Source organism: Lepus europaeus, chromosome 19, assembly GCF_033115175.1.
Source record: "Lepus europaeus isolate LE1 chromosome 19, mLepTim1.pri, whole genome shotgun sequence".
NCBI classification, from domain to species: domain Eukaryota; kingdom Metazoa; phylum Chordata; class Mammalia; order Lagomorpha; family Leporidae; genus Lepus; species Lepus europaeus.
Genome location: NC_084845.1, coordinates 53716674 through 53739611, shown reverse-complemented (window position 1 = coordinate 53739611; position 22938 = coordinate 53716674). Strand labels below are relative to the sequence as shown.

Sequence of the window (22938 nt, the reverse complement as noted above, 5' to 3'; positions counted from 1 at the left end):
AGCGGCCAGAACTTGAACTGGCACCCATATAGGATGCTGCCACCACAGGTGGAAGCTTAGCCCACTACCCCACAGCTCCGGCCCCCCTCGTTCTCAGTTTTGACCTGGCCCAGCCCAAGCTGCTGTGGGCATTTGGGGAATGAGCCAGTAGATCAGAACTGTCTGTTTCTCTCTCTATCTCTCTCCCTCTCAATTAAAAAAAAATAAAATTAATTGTTTTAAAAGATTTATTTATTTGAAATACAGAGTTACAGAAAGAGGTAGAGACAGAGAATGAGGTCTTCCATCTTCTAGTTAACTCCACAAATGGCCACAAGGGCCAGAGCTGAGCCAATCCAAAGCCAGGATCCAGGATCCTCCTCTGAGTCTCCCATGTGGGTGTAGGGGCCCAAGAACTTGGGCTGTCCTCTGTTGCTTTCCCAGGCACCTTAGCAGGGAGCTGGATCAGAAGTGGAGCAGCTGGGACATGAACCAGAGCCCATATAGGCTGACAGCACTGCAGGCCAGGGCCTTAACCTGCTGTGCCACAGCACTGGCCCCCAAAAAAGTGAAATTAATTTTAATAATATATTTCATCCTATATATTTAAAATATTTTGTGCATCTACTTGAAAGGCAGAGTGACAGAGAGAGATCTTCTATCCTCTGATTCACTCCCCAAATGCCTGCAAGAGCAGTTAGGTGTAGCTGAAGCCAGGAGTCCAGGACTCCATTTCAGTCTCCCATGTGGGAGAACGCTGAATGAAAAAGGAACAAGTCATGTGGATGTATGTGGAAAGAACTTCCAGGCTTTAAGAGTGAGAAACACGTGCACTGAGGTTAGATTAGCTCTCTAGAGGCCAACGTGGAGGCCGCTGTACGGTGCAGTAAGAGGGAGGGTGATGCCAAAGGTAGATAGTGAGGTTGAAGGAAGCCAGATCTTGCAGAATTTTGTAGGCCACAGTGAGGAAACAGAATTTATTCTGGCCGGCGCTGCGGCTCAACAGGCTAATCCTCCGCCTGTGGCGCTGGCACACCAGGTTCTAGTCCTGGTCGGGGGGTCGGATTCTGTCCCGGTTGCCCCTCTTCCAGTCCAGCTCTCTGCTGTGGCCCAGGAGTGCAGTGGAGGATGGCCCAAGAGCTTGGGCCCTGCATCCTCATGGGAGACCAGGAGGAAGCTCCTGGCTCCTGCCTTCGGATCAGTGCGGTACGCCGGCCGCAGCAGCCATTGGAGGGTGAACCAACGGCAAAGGAAGACCTTTCTCTCGCTCTCTCTCTTACTGTCCACTCTGCCTGTCAAAAAAAAAAAAAGAGAGAGAGAGAGAAAAAAAGAATATTCTAAATGTTATAGGTTGTTTTAGAAGTATTTAAAGGTAGAGGTAAAATGGTCACAATTCGGTTTAAAAAAAAAATCATTGAACCTTGGCTTAGGCCATAGCTTCTCAGATATACCACCATAGCTTTGCAGTACAGACTCATAAATTAGAGCGTATGGATTGTTTACCTTTGTAATTGCATGGCTACCTGGTAGCTATGGCTCCTCACCAGTGTCTGGCATTGCAACAGCTTATTATACTGTTCAAAATCCAAAGTTCAGTTTCTACTGAATATGATTGCTTTTACACCATTGTAAAGTCAAATCACTTTAAGTTGAATCTTTGTAAATCAGAGACTGTAATAAAAAAGGCAATAAATGGTGTCAAGGATGTGGAGAAATTGGAACTCTCATACACTGCCAGTGGGAATGTAAAATTGTACAGCCTCTTTGGAAAACAGTATGGTTTCTTTGTTGTTCCCTAAAAAGTTAAATATTGAATTACCATGTAACCCAGTAGTTGTACTCCTAGATATATATCTAACAGAAATGAAAACCTATGTCCTCACAAAATTTTATAGATGAATGTTTATGGCAGCATTGTTCACAAGAGTTTAAAAAAAAAAAGTGGAGGGGGCAGCATTATTTTGCAGTGGGTTAGGCTGCCTGCTTGACACCTGTCATACCATATCGGAGAGCTGGTTTGAGTCCTGGCTGCTCCACTTCTGATTCAGCTTCCTGCTAATGTCCTTAGGGACGCAGCAAAAGATAGCCTTGTTACCCATGTGTGATACCTGGATGGTGTTCCTGGATCCTGGCTTCAGCTTGTGCCAGTCCTGGCTGTTGCAGCCATTTGGGAAGTTAACCAGTGGATGGAAAATATCTCTCTCTCTCTCTCTCTCTCTCTCTCTCTCTCTCTCTCTTTCTTTTTCCCTCTCTCTCTGTTTCTGTCTCTATGTGTGTGTGTTTTTGAAGATTTATTTATTTATTTGAAAGGCAAAGTTACTTCCTAGGGCTGGGGCATAAAGTGGGAAGGATGGGTAAACAAAAAGACAGTTCAGTGTTAGTAGGTACCTATTTTTTTTCTTTTGGATAGAATTGAAATTTATTGTGGTAGGCCAGTGCCGTGGCTCACTAGGCTAATCCTCTGCCTGTGGCACCGGCACCCCAGGTTCTAGTCCCAGTTGGGGCGCCGGATTCTGTCCCGGTTGCTCCTCTTCCAGTCCAGCTCTCTGCTGTGGCCTGGGAGTGCATTGGAGGATGGCCCAAGTGCTTGGGCCCTGTACCCGCATGGGAGACCAGGAGGAAGCTCCTGACTCCTGGCTTCAGATCGGCGCAGCACGCCAGCCAGACCTTTCTCTCTGTCTCTCTCACTGTCTAACTTTATCTGTCAAAAAAAAAAAAAAAAAAAAAAAGAAAAGAAAAGAAATATATCGTGGTGATGGTTGTACAACTCTGTGACTATACTAAAAACATTGAACTGAACACTGTAAATGAATAAGTTTAATAGTATGTGAAATGTGTCCTTTTCTTTGTTAAAAAAAAAAAAATCCTTGGCTGCTGGCTTGATATTAGATCAGATCTCTGAAACTTCGGTTCCTGGGCCAAATGCAGTATATTACCTTTTTTGTGTAGCCCATGAGGTAAGAATGGCTTTTACATTTTTAGATGATTGAAAAAAAATCGAAAGAAGAATAATATTATGAGGTATGCAAAGAGTAGATGAAATTCAGATGTCAGTGCGGTTGATAAAGATTGGAACACAGCCATGTTCATTGTCTTGTCCATGACCCCCCTCAAGCTGCAACACAGAGCTGAGTAATAAGGTGACAGGGCCCATATGGCTAGCACAGCCTAAAATATTTGCAATTTGATGGTTTACAGAAAAAATGTGCTGACCACTGGCCTATACTCTCGAAGGGCAAGGGAGGGAGCAGAGAAACCACTTGGGAGTTTCCTGTATGGGGCCAGCGTGTGGTGCAGTGGGTTAAGCCGCTGTCTGCAATGCCTGCATCCCATATGAGCACTGGTTCAAGTCTCAGAGACTCCCTTTCTGTAACTCTTTAAAAAAAAATAAATCTTTAGAATAAGTAAAGAAATAAGGAGTCTCCCATAGCATCCAAATGAAAGGTATTGGTGGTTTGGTGGAAAGGATAATAGTAGACTTGAAAGCATTCAGACTCTGGATATGTCCTGATGGTAGAATTGACAGGGCTGGCTGATGAATTTTGTGTAGGGTGAGAGCAGATAGACAACTCCTTTCTATCTATCTATCACTCAGAACATTGGGTTATAAGGAATGTACAGGGTTAGGAGGAAAAAGATGAGAAGTTAGGATTTGAGTGTGTTATGTGTGGGAGTCAATGAAAACATTCTAGTGCAGATGGTGAGGAGATGTTGGGTATACAGGTCTGGAATTCATGGGCACGTTCAGACCTAGAACTATAACTCTGAGAGTCCTCAGGGCTGATGTGCGGATCCATGAACCTGCATGTTTAGGGATGTTGTGTGTTGGTCACAGGGCAGATAGAAAGCAGTCATGGCAGGTCTGCACATTAATATCACAGGGCTTCCTGTGAGGGAGCCTGGGAGTTTTACATTGATCACACAAATGATGTCTTTAAGGAAATAGACGTGTGGCAGTCTCCCATTTCCTGTTACTCATTATGTGAGGACAGATTACTACTGTGAGCTTGGGAAGGAAGGAGACTCTATAAACAGCAAATATTCATTCCAACAGTGTAGCTTGTCTGTGGGAATGAGTAAATGGATAGCTCAAGCACCTCTTGATGACAGAGCACCTCACAGGCTGGCCCTTCTGTTTGTCCTGGCTCACCTCCCAACACCTACACAGACCTATGTGTGCCCATGGCCGTGTCCACACTCATGTTGAAATTCAGCCACGTCCTCAGCACCCCACATGCTCTCTATCCCTTTTCACTTGTTGTTTCCTCTTCCTAGAATGATTCCCTTTTAAGATTTGGCCTAAACATGGCCCACCAGAAGTCTAGCCTGACATTTCCAGGCTTAATTTTTGGTAGGATTTGTTTATTCAAAAGTAAGAGTTACAGAGAAGGAGAGAGAGAGAGAGAGAGAGAGAGAGATCGATCTTGCATCTGCTGGTTCACTCCCCAAATGGCCTCAATGGCTGGGGCTGGGCCAGGCTAGAACCAGAAGCCTGGAGCTTCATCCAGGTCTCCCACCTGGGTACAGAGGCTTAAGAACTTGGGCCATTCTCTGCTGCTTTCCCAGGTACATTAGCAGGAAGCTGGATTGGAGAACCAGTGCCCATAGGAATGTCAGCACTGCAGGCGGTGGCTTTACCTGTTTTCCCACAGCACCAGCACATCTGTTTTCCTGACAGAGTTAGTTCCTCTATTACATCAGTGATAATTCTGTTAGGAATGTGTCCTACGTCTTTTTCCCTCACTGGACTGTACTCTATTCATGTTTGCATTCCCAGCATCTAAAACAGTAGCCAGCATTCACAGTTGTGCAGTAAACATCAGCTGCTGGGGTTGGTGCTGCAGCATAGCAGGTAAGGCTGCTGCCTTTGACACTGGCATCCCATACAGGTACGGGTTCGAGTCCTGGCTGCTCCGCTTGTGATCCAGCTCCCTGCTAATTAACCTGGGAAAGTACTTGGGCCTCTGCCTCATGTGGGAGACCCAAAAGAAGCTCCTGGCTTTGGACCATCCCAGCTCCGGCTGTTGTGGCCATCTAGGGAGTGAACCAGTAGATGGAAGATCTCTCTCTTTCTCTCTGTCTCTCCTTCTCTGTAACTCTGCCTTTCAAATAAATGAGTAAATCTTTTTAAAGATCTGTAAGAACACGGAGTGAGGTGTTGAGGACGACCCGTGAAGGCTGACCCCGCCTGTGCAGTGGAGGGCAGGTTTGAGATGACTCCTTTGGCCTCTAGCAGCAGTTCTGTACATCCTTTTGTTCTGTAAGCCCTGCTTCCCTTGAGCTCCAGAGCAGTGCCGGTCCTTATTGTCTTCACAAGACAGTCGGATTTGCAAGCTCCCCAAGCTCCGTTACCACCACATCCCTTCCATCAGAGCATAAAGCATCTCTGAGAACTGCTGCTGCTTTGGGAAAACCTCCATTAAGTCCCAAAGCTCTGCCAGCAGAGTGCACGTGTCAGCCTTCTTTTGGCAAAGACACACACACACACACACACACTCTTCTGATTGACATTTTGCTTTCACTTGTATCTAGGCCAAAAATAACTTCATTTATCCTTGTGCTGGTAATGAGCCATCTGAATTCAGGTCTGTGTTTCCCTAAAGAAATCCTCCCGCCAATAAGTTTCCAGGTCATGACATATAAAGAATAAAATTCCTAGAAGTAATATTCAGGTAGATGAAAGTGGACTTGAAGTCAGTCCATGGAGGACCAGCCACACACTGGGTAGCAACTTCAGTTAGCAAAGCCAAAGGGACGCTGGAAGCCCAGCTTCTCTGAAGTGTTCTTTTTCACTTATTCAGCCATTCAACAAAAATGTACTGAGAGCCCATGAGCATTGTGCTGCAAATACAGCAGAGAACAAAGCTAGCAAGGTCCTTGAGTTCTTGGGAAGGTTGTATCTATTAGGGGAGACTCAAGGACCATAAATACATAAGTAGGTGAGGTGGCTGGGGAGTGCTGACTGTGGTTTCTTTTCTTTCTTTTTAAAGATTTATTTATTTATTGAAAGGCAGAGTTACAGAGATAAGGAGAGGCAGAGAGAGGGAGAAAGAGATGTTCCATCTGCTGGTTCACTCCCCATGTGGCCACAATGACTGAGGCTGGACTAGGACGAAGCCAGGAGCTTCTTCCGGGACTCCTACTTGGGTGCAGGGGCCCAAGCACTTGGACCATCTTCGCTGCTTTCCCAAGAACATTAGCAGGGAAACTGGATTGGACGAGAAGCAGCCAGGACTCGATCCTGTGCCCACGTGGTATGCTTGGCCTGTAGTCTGTAGCTTAACCCACTGCGCAACAATGCCCCTGTGAGTACAGGTCCTGTTTTTCTAGAAGTCAGAGCAAGAATTGGTTGAAAGAGTTCAGAAAACAGCCTTGTTGAGACTCCTGAGCCTGGTGCCACACTGGTTCCTCAGACTAGCATGTGGCATGGCCATACTGGCAAGGATTGTGATCTTTCTAAATTTATTTCATTTTTTTCCTTTCTTTCTTTCTTTTTTTTTTTTTTGACAGGCAGAGTGGACAGTGAGGGAGAGAGACAGAGAGAAAGATCAGCACCGCGCTGATCCGAAGGCAGGAGCCAGGTGCTTCTCCTGGTCTCCCATGGGGTGCAGGACCCAAGCACTTGGGCCATCCTCCACTGCACTCCCCGGCCATAGCAGAGAGCTGGCCTGGAAGAGGGGCAACCGGGACAGAATCTGGCGCCCCAACTGGGACTAGAACCCGGTGTGCTGGTGCTGCAGGCAGAGGATTAGCCTAGTGAGCCGCGAAGCCGGCCTCATTTTTTTCCTTTCTTAACAATTATTTATTTATTTTACAGGCAGAGAGAGAGATAAAGTGGGGCTGCACTGGAACTAAAACTAGGAACCAGGGACTCAGTTGAGGTCTCCCCTGTGGATGGCAGGGACCCAATTGTTTGAGCCGTCACCACTGCCTTCCAGGATTTGCATTAGTGGGAAGCTGGAGTCAGGAGCCACATCCCATCATCTGTGGAACCCAGGCACTCTGTTGGTAGGGAATGAGGGTATCCCATATGCCTGCCTCTAGTTTTTCTCTCTTTAAAGATTTGTCAAGGCTGGTGCTGCGGCTCAATAGGCTAATCCTCCACCTGCGACACTGGCACACCGGGTTCTAGTCCTGGTCGGGGCGCCGGATTCTGTCCCGGTTGCTCCTCTTCCAAGTCCAGCTCTCTGCTGTGGCCCAAGAGTGCAGTGGAGGATGGCCCAAGTGCTTGGGCCCTGCATCTGCATGGGAGACCAGGAGGAAGCACCTGGCTCCTGGCTTCGGATCAGCACAGTGCGCTGGCCGCGGAGGCCATTGGAGGGTGAACCAACGGTAAAGGAAGACCTTTTTCTCTGTGTCTCTCTCTCACTGTCCACTCTGCCTTTAAAAAAAAAAAAAAAAAAAAGATTTGTCAAACATATCTTACTAGGGAAAATGGGCCTGCTCACACTTTACACACTTGGCACATCTCCTCCCAAGACATTTGCACTGACACTACTGATCCACCCCTGAGGACATTGGGTACCAAACACCTCCAAGGGGAGATCTTGGGCCATCCTCAAATGGGTTATTTATTGTCCGGGGCAGGATTTGGCCTCTTCCCCACCCCCTGCCCAGGTCCCTTCCCATATGGTCAATTTAGAATTGTTCCAGGGCACCTTTGTTCTTCTAGTAAGAGAATCTTGGGGTTTGAATCTGCAGGTGAAGTAAGTGTCAGGATCAAGTTCCTATGATGAAATCAGCTTAGTGCCTTTTTAGAATGGTATGCTCTCTCTTCCAGGCTCTCCCTAGTATCACTCTCTCTTCTTGCTGCTTCAGCCATTGTCTTTCTTTCTTTCTTTCTTTTTTTAAAGATTTGTTTATTTATTTGAAAGTCAGAGTTACATAGAGAGAAGGAGAGGCAGAGAGAGTGAGATCTCCCATCTGCTGGTTCACTCCCCAATTGGCCACAATGGCCAGAGCTGTGGCAATCCGAAGCTAGGAGCCAGGAGCTTCTTCTGGGTCTCCCATGTGGGTGCAGGGGCCCAAGCACTTGAGCCATCTTCTGCTGTTTTCCCAGGCCATAGCCCAGAGCTGGATTGGAAGTGGAGCAGCTGGGACTTGAACTGGCTCCCATATGGGATGCTGGCACTGTAGGCAGTGGCTTTACCTACTACACCACAGCACTAGCCCTCAGTCATTATCTTTCTGTCCATTACCTTTCTTCCTGTCATCCTCTGTCCATGTCCACTTTCCTCCTTGTCCCTCTCTCTCATAGGTCTTCCCTGTATCCTACAGTTCCCATTGAAATTGCAGTCTGTGGGCCAGCATTAGGGCACAGTGGGTTAAGCTTCTACCTGCGGATGCCGGCATCTCATATGAACACCTGTTTGAGTCTTGGATGCTCCATTTCCAATCCAGCTCCTAGATAATGTGCCTGGGAAGACAGTGGAAGATGGCTCGAGTGTTTGGGCCCCTACCACTCATGTGGGAGACCCGAGTGGAGTTCCAGGCTCCTGAGTTTAGCCAAATGGCTGTTGTGGCCATTTGGAAAGTGAAAACAAGCAGATGGAAGATTGATGTTTCTCTGCTCTCTCTAATTCTGCCTTTCAAATGAACAAATAAATAAAAAGAAATTACAGTCTCCCCAGTCTGTGGACTCTGCCCATTGTGATCCTGTGCTGGCTTTCCCTAGGTTTTAGGGTCTCAGCATCTTTGTCCATTTTATGAGCGCAGTCTACTTCTCTGCCAGCTGCCTCAGGGGTCCTCCATGTCTTTCTTTGCTTTTCTTACCAGAGGACCAAGCCCTGTAGCCCTCCACTTTTGTTTCTTTCATGCAACCTGGCAGCTCTTAGCACTTGCTGCATGCTAGGTTCTAGACTGAAAGTGGAAATGCATCAACCCAGCCCTTGCCCCCAGGAGCCTCAGTACAGGGGCAAGGAGAAACCAGAAGCAAGCCAGAGGCCTGCAGAAGGAAGTGTGGGGCCATCAGGGGGAACAAAGGGGAAGATGCCCCACTCTGGATTGGGGAGTTCCAGGCTCTTCTGGCAGAGAAGGAGGGAGAAGAGCACTCTGGACACAGGGAATAGCATGCATAAAGTTGAGGAGGCCTTGAAGAGCCTGGTATATTGTGGAATTTTGTGGGGTCACTGTTGAGGAGACAAAAATGGAAGAAAGGTGGGAGATGAAGCTGGAAAGGTGGTCTGGGATCTGACCACCAGGAAGAAGGAAATTAAGATATTATTTCCTTTAATCCTTACAACATCTTTCAGATTTTACTCTTCATCCTACTTTGCATGTGAGGAGCCCGAGACTTAGATGTTCTGTGACATATGGGAGGCAGCTAGTCAAGAATAGTGGTCATGGCTTAGGCTACAGAATCCAGGGTTCCATTCCTAGCATCTCCATTTACAGGAATAGTGCACCCCAGGATAGCTGCCTGCATGCTGTGATAACTAAGACTTTGGGCAGTCCCAAGCAAAGAAAGCAGGGAACCTTTCCAGGGCTGTGGAAAGAAATCTTAGGGTTCTTTGAGATCCAGAAACTTCATAACCAACACTGGCTCTCATCTCAATGTATGTAAATTGCTGGTTTTCACGTCTGTCTTTTCCTCCAAGCTGAGAGGTCCTTGAGACCAAGCATGGTGGCATGTGATCATGTCCCTGGTGATGTACAAGGCGTATTTTCACATGGATGTGAGACTGTCTTCCAGTATTCCATGCATCCACTGTCTTCCCCATTCCTTAGTGTCCCAGGAGAACACTCCTGGTGACCTCACCATTGCCCAGGCCTCCCACCAGTGGAAGAGGGACTTGCTCCAGCCATCCAAAGTAGAGAAGACTGTCTGACTTTGGTCTACCTCTTTTTGAAGGCCTTAAGCAGTTATGGGGATGCAGTATATAGCTGTGGCCACCAGGGGACTCTTCTCAACGCTCAAGGCTCCCAAGAGCAACTCCACGAGGGTTTCTTTCTTTTCTTTTCTTTTCTTTTCTTTTCTTTTCTTTTCTTTTCTTTTCTTTTCTTTTCTTTTCTTTTCTTTTCTTTTCTTTTCTTTTCTTTTCTTTTCTTTCTCTCTCTCTCTCTCTCTCTCTCTCTCGCCGGCCAGTTACAAAGTCTTTGACCCTCCACTGCCTCATCAGTAAAACCAAGAGTTGTGTCAAGGTAAGTGAGCAAATGTGTGTACAACAGCTTTGGAAAATGTAGTACCCTGGCCGGCGCCGCGGCTCACTAGGCTAATCCTCTGCCTGTGGCGCCGGCACCGGCACCCCGGGTTCTTGTCCCAGTTGGGGTGCTGGTTCTGTTCCGGTTGCTTCTCTTCCAGTCCAGTTCTCTGCTGTGGCCCAGGAAGGCAGTGGAGGATGGCCCAAGTGCTTGGGCCCTGCACCCACATGGGAGACCAGGAGGAGTGCCTGGCTCCTGGCTTTGGATTGGAGCAGCACACCGGCCGCAGCGGCCATTTGGAGGGTGAACCAACGGAAGGAAGACCTTTCTCTCTGTCTCTCTTTCACTAACTCTGTCTGTCAAAAAAATAAATAAAAATAAAAGAAAAAAGAAGAAGAAAGAAAGAAAAGGAAAATGTAGTAGTACCCTGCACCAATATGAAACACTTTCATTACTCCTTGATCTCACAACTTGGATCTCTCCCCAGATTAGGATGTGCTCAGTTAATAAACAAATCATAGTGATTGTAATAGGTCAGAAAGTATTTTTTTTAATTATGAAAGGGAGGGGTGGACATCAGTTAAGATGCTGCTTAGGCCACCTGCATCACAAATCAGAATGCCTAGGTTTGAATGCAGGCTCTGTTTCTGATTCCAGCTTCCTGCTAATGTGCACCTTGGGAGGCAGCAGGTGATGGCTTAGGTAGTTGCATCCCTGCCACCCATGTGGAAGATCCAGATTGAATTCCCAGCTCCTAGCTTCAGCTGGCTGAGCCCTGGCTGTTGTGGGCATTTGGGGAGTGAACCTGCAGATGGATCTCTCTCTGTCTGCCTCTGTCTTTTTTATTTTTAAGATTTATTTATTTATTTGAAAGTCAGAGTTACAGAGTAGGGGAAGGAGGGAGAGAAAAAGAAAGAGAGATTTATTTTCCATCCACTGGTCCACTCCCTAAATAGTCAAAATGGCCACAACTAGGCTGATCCAACGCCACGAGCTTCTTCCAGGTCTCCCACGTCGGTGCATGGGCCCAAGCACTTGGGCCATCTTCAGCTGATTTCTCAGGCACACTAACAGGGAGCTGGATCAGGAGTGGAGCAGCTGGGATTTGAACGGGTACCCATATGGGATGCTGGTGTTGTATCCCCAGGTGCCAGCCCCTGCTTCTTTGTTTCTCTGTCTTTCAAATAAATAAAATATTATTGAAGAGAAATGATAGAAAATATCAAGTTTTTAATGATTAAGTAAAATTGCTGTTTAGATTATGCAAGATAAAATTACTATTATTTGACCTAAACTTGTAACACAAAAAGCTATTTCAAAAATCAGAAGAATAAAAATTGTCACTGGGATTTTGAGTATTAGCATGTAATCCTATAAACCCTACATTCCAGTATAGACTGTGTGATTGACTAGATTTATTTCATAGTACTTCTACCAAAGTAGGTTGTCAATTGTCTTTCCAGGTTTTCATTCTAGAAACAACAAATACTTGGTTTCGATTTTCAAGGCAGTAATCTTCTCTATCTAACAGACTCTAGATAATCTGAAGGAAGGAAAACACCATCTCCGTGTGCGGCCTGCAGACATACCTGTGGCTGAGAGAGCATCTTTGAACTACTGGCGCACGTGGAAGTGCATCAGCAAACCCTCAGAGTTTCCGATAAAAAGCCCAGCCTTCACAGGTAGAATCAGGGACAGGCCGCCCCTGCCCCAAAGTCCATACCAGCTTCCCTCTCCTCACCCTAACAGAACAGGCTTCCATCCACAGAGTACCCTGATTTCAGAGCCAGTTCTGGATGATTTCTCTATTTATCCGTCATCTCCTTGGGCCTCCTACCTGCCACGTGTCCTCTCCGTGGCTGTTTGTCCACCAGAACTAAGCACCTTCCTGCATGTTCATTGTCTACTTACTAGTTTTACTTGGACAAGGCAGGGCTGCCTTCTACCCCTTCCAGAAGTCAGGGAAGCCTCTAAAGTTACCTCCCACCACTGCACAGGAATCTTACCAAACGGCCACTGTCGATGAGTGCCTTGGGACACGGGAACAGGGCCTTCATGATTATTGATGGGCTTTGAGCTTCCAGAAGAGTCAAAAGACCTGTAGGCAATAGTTGGCTTGCTCAATTAAAAAGAAATAAATGGGTACATGAATTTAATGACATTAATTTGGGTACATAAACCAAACTGTCACAACATATCCCACTGCTGGGTTCTGAAAGTCCTGACCTCTAGGAGGTGGTGAGACACCCCCCCCCCCCCCGTATATTCTCCTCTAGGTCTCCATGATAAGGCGCCTTTGGGGCTCATGGACACACCGCTGTTGGACACAGAAGAGGAAGTGCATTACTGCTTCGTGCCCCTAGACCTGGTAGCCAAGTATCCGAGCCTGGTGACTGAGGACAACCTGCTGTGGCTGGCTGAGACTGTGGCCCTGATCGAGTGCGAGTGCAGCGAGTTCCGCTTCATTGGTGACTGCTCTGTCCAGGGGTGGTGTGGGGGGTGGGCTGATAGGGCCCAATGGCTCTTCCCACCCCGCCCCCCACAGGACCCTGTTTGGTGCTCAGAGCCTTGGGAGCTTCCCTGAGCAGTGGGGGAGGAAGCATAACAGAGGCTTCCAGGAGGAAGCAAATTCTAGCATTAGCTCCCACTTGGCTTGGCTGGGGTGGCCTGGCTGGAGAGTAGCATTAGAAGGTACTAAGGTGTCAGGGGCCATGGGAGTTGATGTGATGGACTCAGTGCTGAGCTGGACTCCGAAGTCAGCTTCTCTTCCCACCCTGTCTGAAAGTATCCAGCTGGGCTCTAGGCCTGAGTTCCTTGCACCATAAAATGAGGAAATGGGATTGATTTAAGGGTGGTCCCTCCCTGCCTTCCCTTCCACCAAACTCAAAATAAGAGGGAAGGAGGGTGGATGGAGACAGGTTTCCAGGAGCACTGTAGCATGGTTGGCTAGAGCTAGTGGCCTGAGGAGGGATGAGATCTTTTATCAGACTGAGCTACCTCCTTGACCCCAAGATTGTGCTGCTGCCTGAATGAATGGCAATAAATGCACTGGACGCACAGGGCCCAAATGCCTGCAACCCCAACCATTCTTATTCACAGTGACCTAGCAAGTCTGCTTCTCAGTCTCCAAGTTGATTGACACAGGTCGTTAGCATTGGTTCCACCTCTGCCTCCTACACTTCAATCCAGACAGGGACACACTGCGGGCACCACATGCCAGCCCAGTCTCCACTGGGCCCTCTATAAGCAACAAGACAGCTCCCTCTTTTGCAATGAGCTTTTGGGTCAAGATTCACAGGGTAAGTCTCAGGGCCAGTGTGCTCACCTAGAGGGTTTGGCATGGGAAGCCACGCCCATGGATTCAGACAAAGGAAAACAAAATAATTTGGGATTTTTCATCTTGAAAACAACAGACTACAAACTAATCTAATCAGGCATGTTTAGAATTGTTTCAGAACAAGGAGAACCTGGGATGGATTGCAGCACCTCAAACCCAGCTCACCATTAAGTCAGGAATATTTATTTATTTTTTTAATTTAAGATTTATTTATTTATTTGGAAGTCAGAGTTACACAGAAAGAAGAGAGGCAGAGAGAGAGAGAGAGAGAGAGAGGTCTTCCATCCAATGGTTCACTCCCCAATTGGCTGCAATGGCCAGAGCTGCGCTGATCTGAAGGCAAGAGCCAGGAGCTTATTCCGGGTCTCCTGCATGGGTGCAGGGGCCCAGGGACTTGAGCCATCTTCTACTGCTTTTCCAGGCGATAGCAGAGAGCTGGATTGGAAGTGGAGCAGTCGAAACTAGAACCCGGCACCCATATGGGATGCCGGCACTTCAGGCCAGGGCGTTAACCGCTGTGCCACAGCGCCAGCCCCAGGAATAACTCTTTAATTCATCTTGTTTCCCATTGCTTTTCAAGTGAATTTTCTCCGCTCCCAGAAGATTTTACTACCGGATAATTTCTCCAACATAGATGTATTAGAAGCAGAAGTGGAAATTCTGGAAATCCCTGAGCTCACTGAAGCCATAAGGCTGTACCGGATGAACATGGGTATGTGGCCGGCAAGCTCTGGCCTCCTCTGACATTTCGGGCAGCCCAGGTTTGAGCTGAAAAGCTGAGAGCTAACATCTCCGCTCCCACAAACCACTGTGGGCTTTAGGCAGTGACAACAGCAAGTGTTCTGGCTGCCTTAGAATCCAAGAAGAGGAATTTCAAACCGAAGCCCTATGTGCCCTCCCTGTCTGCTCAGCCCTTCACTGAGTGTAGCTGGCAGCTGGCCAGGGGCCCAGGAAGCCCGGCCCAGCCTGGAGCAGGGGAAGCCCAGTTGAGGGGAAGCCAGGCCAGAATGTCCTGGGGAGGGAGGCTGGGCCTGAGGACAGGCTTCCGGGGGCCAGGCTGGGCTGCCCTCCTTTAGAAGGGATGAGCACCCATCTGGGCACAGCTGGAGGCCCTGGAGACGCTTGGGCAAATTTCTCACCAGTGCTTCCACTCTCCTGCCCAGCAATAAATTCCCTTGCCCTCCACCTTGCAACCCTGGCCGCCGTGCCTATTCCAGTCTATTCCAGACACTTCCTGACCGTCCAGTGCAGGCTTTGTGCTCCCAGCTCTGCCTCATTCCAGTTTACCCCCTTCCCTTTTGGTTTTGATTTGTCCTTTTTCATCCCATTTGCCAACTCCTGCACAACTGCGAAGGCTACTGCACATATTGCAGGGAGCTAGCTACCTCCCAGGGCTTCAGCTGGCATCTGAGTCTGGGGACAACTGCCTTCAACGTGAGAGGCTGGGCCTTGTATCATCAGACTATCATCCCGGGGGGAATAAGGCCTTTCCTGGTCTTCAGGCCCAGCTTTCCCAGCCTCTGCCCAGGCAAATGGAGTCTCACCCTACGTGGGGAGAGTAGTATCCTGTACAGGCCTCAGGCCCGTCCCAGAGCCTTACAGTCCACTTAAGGGGTGAGCTAGGGACCATGGTGATCTGGGGAGACTGGTGTCTGCTCTGTGCGATGAGTGCAGAGGTGGGAGGAGGTGGGTAGGCAGGCTCTGGAAACTGGGCGGCATTCTTACCACACAGTGTGGCTTAGACTTTTATAAAGCTTCATAACTAAGGCCAACAGCTCTGGTGGCCTTAGAGAGGGACAGAGATGACCTCAAAACCCAGAGCTGCCCATGTCTAGCTTCATAATTTAGGGTAAGGGACTTATTAACTAGCCTCCCAGGGCACAGTGTCTCTGTGGGCCAGTGATAGCACCATAACTCTTGTAGGTTGCTCTGAGGACAGGAGATGATTCAGGAAAACCTCCAGCAGCTTGCCCTCCAGTCCCTGTTGCCTCATGTGTCCAGGGGCTGTAAGAATTGCACCCCATGCCCACTGCAGGCAGCTCAGGTCCCACCCCTGAGCCAGCCACCCAAATATCCAAGCAGAAAATAAACACTACCGAGTGTGTCTGCAGACAGTTCCCCTGAGGGCCTCAGTGAGAGGGGCTATGAGTTTGGAAGGCAGTAACACTCACTGGGTTCACTGGGGTCACTGATCCCTACTCTGCCCTAGTCAGAGTGGAGCTTGGAACCCATGGAGAGTCCTGAAGAAGCTGGGGCTGGACGGCTGCTCAACTGAATTTTCTGAAATATAGGTGCTGGTGAGACTACAGATGAGTGCCCTACCCTGCCTCACCTCCTGACGGATAGTTTTGACCTCTAAGCCTGGCTGAACATACAAAACATCATGGTGACTTGGAGACCCAGACAGGGAGCAGGCAAGGAAAAAAGCTGCCTCCAAGCCCAAGGGGCAGAAAGAGGAAGGGAGCTGCAGCCTGCAATAGAGCTGTGACCGCGGGGGTCAGGGGGTTCGCCTTTGCTCTCCACACAGGTGGCTGTTCCCGGACCTCCTGCCCTCCCCCAAGCCCTGGGAAGGGGGGCCGTGCAGCCGGCCTGGAATCCGTGAAGCCACTGTACGTGATGGCCCTGGGGCTGCTGGTCAAGTACCCAGACTCCGCACTGGGACAGCTCCGCATCGAGAGCACGCTGGACGGAAGCAGGCTGTACATCACGGGCAATGGGGTCCTCTTTCAGCACGTCAAGTAAGGCCCTACGTGGGGACAGCTCAGTCCCATCAGGCTGGGTGCTGCCCTTCTCTAGACAACCTGGGTGCTCTGCCAGCCCGTCATTTCCCTGCTCCCACTGCCACCACCAGCTCAGGCCCTCAGAGGACAGGGCTTGGCTTCAGACTGTTTGATATTTCTGTTCTCCATTCCATTTCTCTGCTTCTAGCTCTGTGCTAGGTCTAAGGAACCAGATCCTAATCAGACCCTGTGGCACTGGCTACCCCCTCATATGCAGACCCCTCTGCAGAGACCTTCCGCCCATCCTTCGGAGGCACACTGAACTCAGAGGCCAGGGCCAGGGGGAATCCCCTTCAGGAGTAAGGCAGGCAGACTTCCCAAAAGAGGTGTTACCTGACCCTTGCCTTGAAGGATGAGTTCAGAATGTTCCCACTTATGCAAGGGGTATGGATCCTAATCCAGTTTTACAAAAGGGTAAACTTCAGAAAAGTGCAACAATTCTTAGGGTCACTGAATATGAATATGCTGGCACTAAAGTAGAAGTGGGTGTTCCTGAGGCCCTGGGGAGAGGACCCGCTGGCCCTGAACACTGTCTTACCCCTTTTGGCCCATACCATTATTCATCTCTCCCAGAGACATGCACCTTAAAGTCACAAAGGACAAGTGCCTTGGAAGAGGGGGAAGGAGGGGAAGGGTCAGACCCCAGGGTCCTTCCTGGGCACACAGGATGTTAGTAATCTCTCAAGACCCCAGCAGGCTGCCACAGTTTTGGAAATTTCTTAGACATTTCCTATGGGGGTAGGAATTGAGTGGCCTGGCCCTGGCCTGGCTTCTGGACTCTGAAATGACCCAGAGCCTTGACGTTAGTCCATGTGCAAGGGTTTTTCTGAAGTAGGTCCAGCTGGGTTCCAAAAGGCTGGGCCAGCGTCCTTCAAGGTATGGCCAGATTGCCTGTTAAATCGGGGAACTGGTGTTCCTGGTGCCAAACTTGAGGTGGGGTTACGACAGAGCATCCCAGACACAGAAAGGTCTCTTGGGGTGTGCTGCTGAGGTTCTTTGTGACAGACCTTTCCTCTGGGCAGGAACTGGCTGGGGACTTGTCGGCTGCCCTTGACCGAGACCATTTCCGAGGTGTATGAGCTGTGTGCTTTCCTGGACAAGAGGGACATCACCTATGAGCCAATGAAAGTGGCTCTGAAGACTCATCTGGAGCCGAGGACTTTGGCACCCATGGATGTGCTGAGTAAATGAGGAGCTTCTGGGTTTTAATTTAGCACTGGGGCGGGTCTGGGGGCCTGGAGAGAAAAGATGAGTTGGGTGCAACCAGAAACCGAAGATGGGAGAGGAGGGGGAAGCCAACTGACATTTGTGGATTCTCCCTAACGGGAAACCTTCATTTTAAGTGCCCCCTCTCATTGCTAAGCCCACAATTACTCTTGGGCAGAATAGCCAGGGCTGCTACCCAGTCTCTGAGGCCCACGGGTTCCCAAGGAAACCTTGCTTTGCCCCCAGGTGCTGATTGTATATTCTGGTTACACACCCTGCCCTTAGTACAAAGCTCAGTAGAAACTCCCCCCTTGAGACTCTGCCTCTTGAATAAATTTAAAAAAAATTTTTTTAAATCACAGAAAAGAATCCTGGGGCAGATATTGGCCTAGCAGTGAAAACACCAGTTGGTGCCTGTGCCCCTTATCAGAATACCCGGGTTCAGTGTGCTCTTCAGCTCTTGATTCCAGCTTGCAGCTAATGTAGCCCCTGGGAGGCAGTGGTGACAGCTCAAGTAATTGGGTTCCTTTCCACCCGTGGGAGACCTGGGTTGAGTTTCCAGCTCCCAGCTTCAGCCTGACCCAGTCCTGCCCCATTTTGGGCATTTAGGGGTATGAACCAGCTGCCGGAAGCTCTCTCTCGTGTCTAGCTGTCTCTTGGTCTCTGTGCTTCTCACATTATACTAAAAAAGAATCCTTATCTTTTAGGGCTATCTGCTGAAGTATTTATTGATAAAGTGTCAAGATGTTTGAAATTTGCTTCAAAAGAACCTAGTAGGGTGCCAGCGTTGTGGCATAACTGGTTAAGCCGCTGCCTGCAACACAGGCATCCCATATGAGTGGTGGTTTGAGTCCCAGCTGCTCTACTTCTGATCCAGCTCTCTGCTGATGTGCCTGGGAAAACAGTGGAAGATGGTACAAATCCTTGGGCCCCTGCACCTATGTAGGAAACCTGGAAGAAGCTTCTGGATCCTGGCTTCAGCCTGGCCCAGTCCTTGATGTTGCAGCCATTTGTGGAGTAAACCAGCAGATGGAAGATCTCTCCTCTCTCTCTGCTTTTCAAATAAATAAATTTATTTTTAAAAAGAAAAAGAAGGCCGGTGCCGCGGCTCACTAGGCTAATCCTCCGCCTGTGGCGCCGGCACACTGGGTTCTAGTCCCAGTTGGGGCGCTGGATTCTGTCCCGGTTGCTCCTCTTCCAGTCCAGCTCTCTGCTGTGGCCTGAGAAGGCAGTAGAGGATGGCCCAAGTGCTTGGGCCCTGCACCTGCATGGGAGACCAGGAAGAAGCACCTGGCTCCTGGCTTCGGATCGGTGTGGGCGCCGGCCATAGTGGCCATTTAGGGGGTGAACCAACGGAAGGAAGACCTTTCTCTCTGTCTTTCTCTCTCTCTCACTAACTCTGCCTGTCAAAAAAAAAAAAAGAAAGAAAGAAAGAAAAGAAACTGGTCCCCAAACATGAAAAACAGGCCTAAATATAATCACCCCCAGGGAAACAGTCATGGATTCATCTTCCCAGCACAGAGCTCCCAATATCCAGACATAGCTAGAAAGTTAATCTCAGAAGTGGCAGTGATTTGATGAGTTGACCCTAAAACATTTAAAAAAAATGTATTTGAAAAGCAGAACGAGAGTGAGAGAGAGCTTCCTTCCATCTGCTACTCATTCCCCAAATGGCTACAATAGCCAGGGCAGGGCCCGGCTGAAGCCAGGAGCCAAGAATTCCATCCTGGTCTCCCACATGGGTGGCAGGGGCCCAAGTACTTGGGTCACCTGCTGCTGCCTTCCCAGGTGCTTGAGTAGGAAGCTGGATCAGAAGCAGAATAGCTGGACTTGAACCAGAAGTCCAGTATGGCATGCCAGCATCACAAGTGGCCGTTTAACCTACCACACCACGATGCCAGCCCTGACCTTATGATATTTACCAAACAATAGGCCCATCCAGAGGGACTCCTAGCTCTAGTCTGAGTGATCCCAAAAAAAGCTAAACATCCAGGACACAGCCAGCCAGAAACCTGAGGCAGCTGGCAATGTAGATAGATCACATCATCAGGCCAGCTTTCTTGATGGAGGTGGCTCAAGTAGGCTTGCCTCCCCCACCCCCAGAGTCATGAGCTGACCCTCAAAGCTGCCACTGCAAGCCCATTACCACCCATGATACTCTGAGGAGCAGCACAGAGGTTGGCATCAGGGATTCCTGCAGCATCCGAATAGGCGATGCCATGGGACTGATGAACATATTGATCCTTACCATGCTATACAGTACTGACCAAAATGCTCTACTTAACTTCCTCTGGCCACATGATGTGTCACTGTCATTGGTTTCCACAGATGAGGAGTGGACAGCAGAGATCACTGTGTATTCCCCCCAACAGATCATCAAAGTTTATGTTGGAAGCCACTGGTATGCCACCACCCTGCAGACCCTGCTGAAGGTACTGCTGGCCCAGCCCTCCTCTCCCTTGGACTTTCCTGCCTGAGCTGCTTTGGGGCCTGTCACCTGACCCTCACACAGCCTCCAGCACCTGCTTAGAACAGGGACTTTCCTTAGATCCACAGCCTGGTGCTCTTATCTTGTGAGCAGAAATGGAATGAGCAGCATGCTGGAATGAACAGCATGCTAGGAAGACCCTCAGCAGTTTGGGTATGGGGAAGCCATTTCTTAGGGTCCTGAGCCAAGATGGAGGTAGGTAGGGTTCCCAATGCCTTGAGAAGGTGCTCTATAGAGCAGCAAAAGTTGAAGCAGACATGTGCTTCTCTCTGCATGCTCTGCTCCCTGTAGCCAAAAAGCAAGGCAGATGGAAACCCCAAAGCCTCTGCTGCAGCAAAGGTGGGAAGATACAGTGAGAGAAGACTGACCTGGCCCTTACTAAAGCCTCAGCCCTCGGGACTAACTGAACCTGGTGTCAACCCCCTCCAGTATCCAGAACTGCTGTCCGACCCTCAGAGAGTGTACTGGATCACATATGGGCAGACCTTGCTCATCCACGGGGACGGCCAAATGTTCCGACACGTTCTCAACTTCCTGAGACTCGGAAAACTGTTCCTGCCATCTGAATTTAAGTAAGTGAAGCAAGGCGTAGTGATATCACCGAGGCTGATCCCTCCTTTGCAACAGGGGAAGCCTCTGTTTGCAGCTTTCCGGGAAGAGGTTTTACCATTTCCCACATGGGAACTGGTGTTCAAGGCAGCAACTCTGTGGGCTTACACCGTACCCACACTCCCACCCCAGCTGCCCATCTGACATCTCCTTGTTGTTTGCAGGGAGTGGCCCCTCTTCTGCCAGGAGGTGGAGGAATACCACATTCCGTCCCTCTCAGAAGCCCTTGCACAATGTGAGGCATACAAGTAAGAAAACTGGATTCCAGATTTGCAGCTCCTAGTGGGACCTGTTCTTGGGGATAAGGGAGTGAAGCAGGCCCAGCACTGCCAGTGACTTAAGTGAAACCCTTTCAGATCCTCTGTCCCACCACTGACTAGCAGGCTTGACCAACGGGCAATGAGCTGATGGAAGCCTCTGTTTGTTAGCCTACCCCCTTGGTTTCTGCAGATCATGGACCCAGGAGAAGGAATCTGAAAATGAAGAAGCATTTCCCATCCGGAGGCTGCATGTGGTGACAGAAGGGCCAGGGTCACTGGTAGAGTTTAGTAGAGATGCCAAAGAAGTAAGTTACAGTTTTCTTTAACTGCCGTTGTTCTCAAAGACCACTGCCACAGGGTTTGGGGGCCAGGCCCAGCTATTGAGGGCTGTGGCAAAACGAAAGAGCACATCCAAGCGGCCACCCAGTGTGCTGGCCACTTGTGCCTTGAGATTCTGATGATGTCCCCACTGGATATGAGAGGCCCCTGAGTTGGCACCGTCCCCACTCAGACTGAGCAAAGCTCAGATGACCCATGTCAGGGGTGAGCAGATGAGTCTTGCAGGCCAGCTAATTAGATCTTGGGCAAGACTTTGTTGTTGAGACACAACATGCCCCTTCCTCCCCAGGGCGCAGCCTGCATGCCCGTGGACTTTGAAGACTGTAATGACAGGACTCCATGGAACAAGGCCAAGGGGAATCTGACCAGGTCCACCCAGATGGAGGAAGCTGAACAGTACACCCGGGCCATCCAGATGTCCTTGTGCCGAAATGCCAAGAGAGCAGGCAGTTCTAGCACATACTCACACTGCTCGGGGCTGTGTGCCAACCCCAGACACTGGGGGGGCCACCCTGAGAGTCCCCCCAAGAAAAAGTGCACCACGATCAACCTCACACAGAAACCTGAAACCAAAGACCCTCCAGTCACCCCCATGCAAAAACTCATCTCCCTAGTGAGGGAATGGGACATGGTGAATTGCAAACAGTGGGAATTCCAGCCCCTGACAGCACCTCGGGGCAGCTCCTCGGAGGAGGCGGCCCCGCAGCTCCCCTCGGCAAGTGAGGCTGCTTCCCAACCCAGCACCTCTGCTGCCTGGAAAGCCCATTGCACAGCCTCAGAGAAGGATCCAGGCCCACAGGCAGGGGCTGGAGCAGGCGTGAAAGACAAGGGACCAGAGCCAACCTTTAAGCCATACTTCCCTGTGAAAAGAGCTGTCACTCTGAAGGACTGGGGCAAGCACAGGCCAAAGGAGAGAGGTAAGTCCCTGCCATCCTCGAACTAAGTCTGTGTACAACAGAGAAGGCAAACCCCTTGGCCAACACCACAGAGTTAGTGAAAAAGGGAGACTAAAACCCCCCCACCCACCAAGACCTGCTCTGGGCCAGGCAGCAGACTGCAATGACTGGCACCATGGCCAGGCTTGAGGGGGAAGTGATGAGAGCCGTGGGACGAGGGAGCCTGGGAAGTAGGAGTACAAAGGAGGCAGAAGGCTGCGGTGTCAGCAGGAGCAGAAAGGACAAGCCCAGGTGTTTGTGGAGCACAGGGCATGGGCTAGCTGGAGGCCAGGCTTCGCGTGCAGGTGTGATAGGAGCCGAGGCTGAAGACAGGACTCACCCAGGACAGGTCTTCAGGATTCAGCTCGGAATGCAGTGCTCTGTTCCCACCCTAAGTGGAGTAGACAGCTTTTAAACAAGGGGTCACGTAGTCAGGTGAGCATTACAGAAAGTTTGCTCTGGGAGTGGAGGAGGGGGGTGCTCAAAGCCTGGAGTCCATTCTAGGCTCAGAGGAAGGCGAGGCGGTGGGGGGATGGGGAGGTGGGGGTAGATCAGGCCAGGGAGGGGCCAGGTTTCTAGCTCAGATGGTTACAAGGGGCAGCGGGATGTGCCCTTACTGAGGTGGGCAGACGGAGCAGAACTCAGGGAAGGCACACATAGCGAGATGCTGAGACAGCCAAGTGCAAGAGCCTACAAGATAAGGGGTCCCTGGGAACTGGGCTGAGAGAATGCGTATGGCCTGGGGGCAGTGGTGGCCTGGGGAAGTTGCTGAGAACACCAGCCGGGCTGTTTCCTCTGCTCCCCCAAAGTTCCTCCTCCAGGATTCTGTCACCTTCCCTTTGAGAGGCTCAGGCCCTGCCTGCAG

General features: G+C 49.8%; 1 protein-coding gene across 1 annotated transcript in view; it reads left to right on the top strand.

The window, feature by feature from the left end:
* The window catches only part of KCTD19 (potassium channel tetramerization domain containing 19), a 31602-nt gene that overhangs the window by 5788 nt on the left and 2876 nt on the right, over nt 1-22938 (top strand). The window contains exons 3-12 of the mRNA XM_062176030.1: nt 11651-11801; nt 12396-12587; nt 14037-14168; nt 15984-16194; nt 17259-17419; nt 19771-19874; nt 20360-20502; nt 20704-20787; nt 20990-21104; nt 21428-22055. Coding sequence (XP_062032014.1) covers nt 11651-11801; nt 12396-12587; nt 14037-14168; nt 15984-16194; nt 17259-17419; nt 19771-19874; nt 20360-20502; nt 20704-20787; nt 20990-21104; nt 21428-22055 — 1921 coding nt within the window. The remainder of the gene's footprint in view (nt 1-11650; nt 11802-12395; nt 12588-14036; nt 14169-15983; nt 16195-17258; nt 17420-19770; nt 19875-20359; nt 20503-20703; nt 20788-20989; nt 21105-21427; nt 22056-22938) is intronic.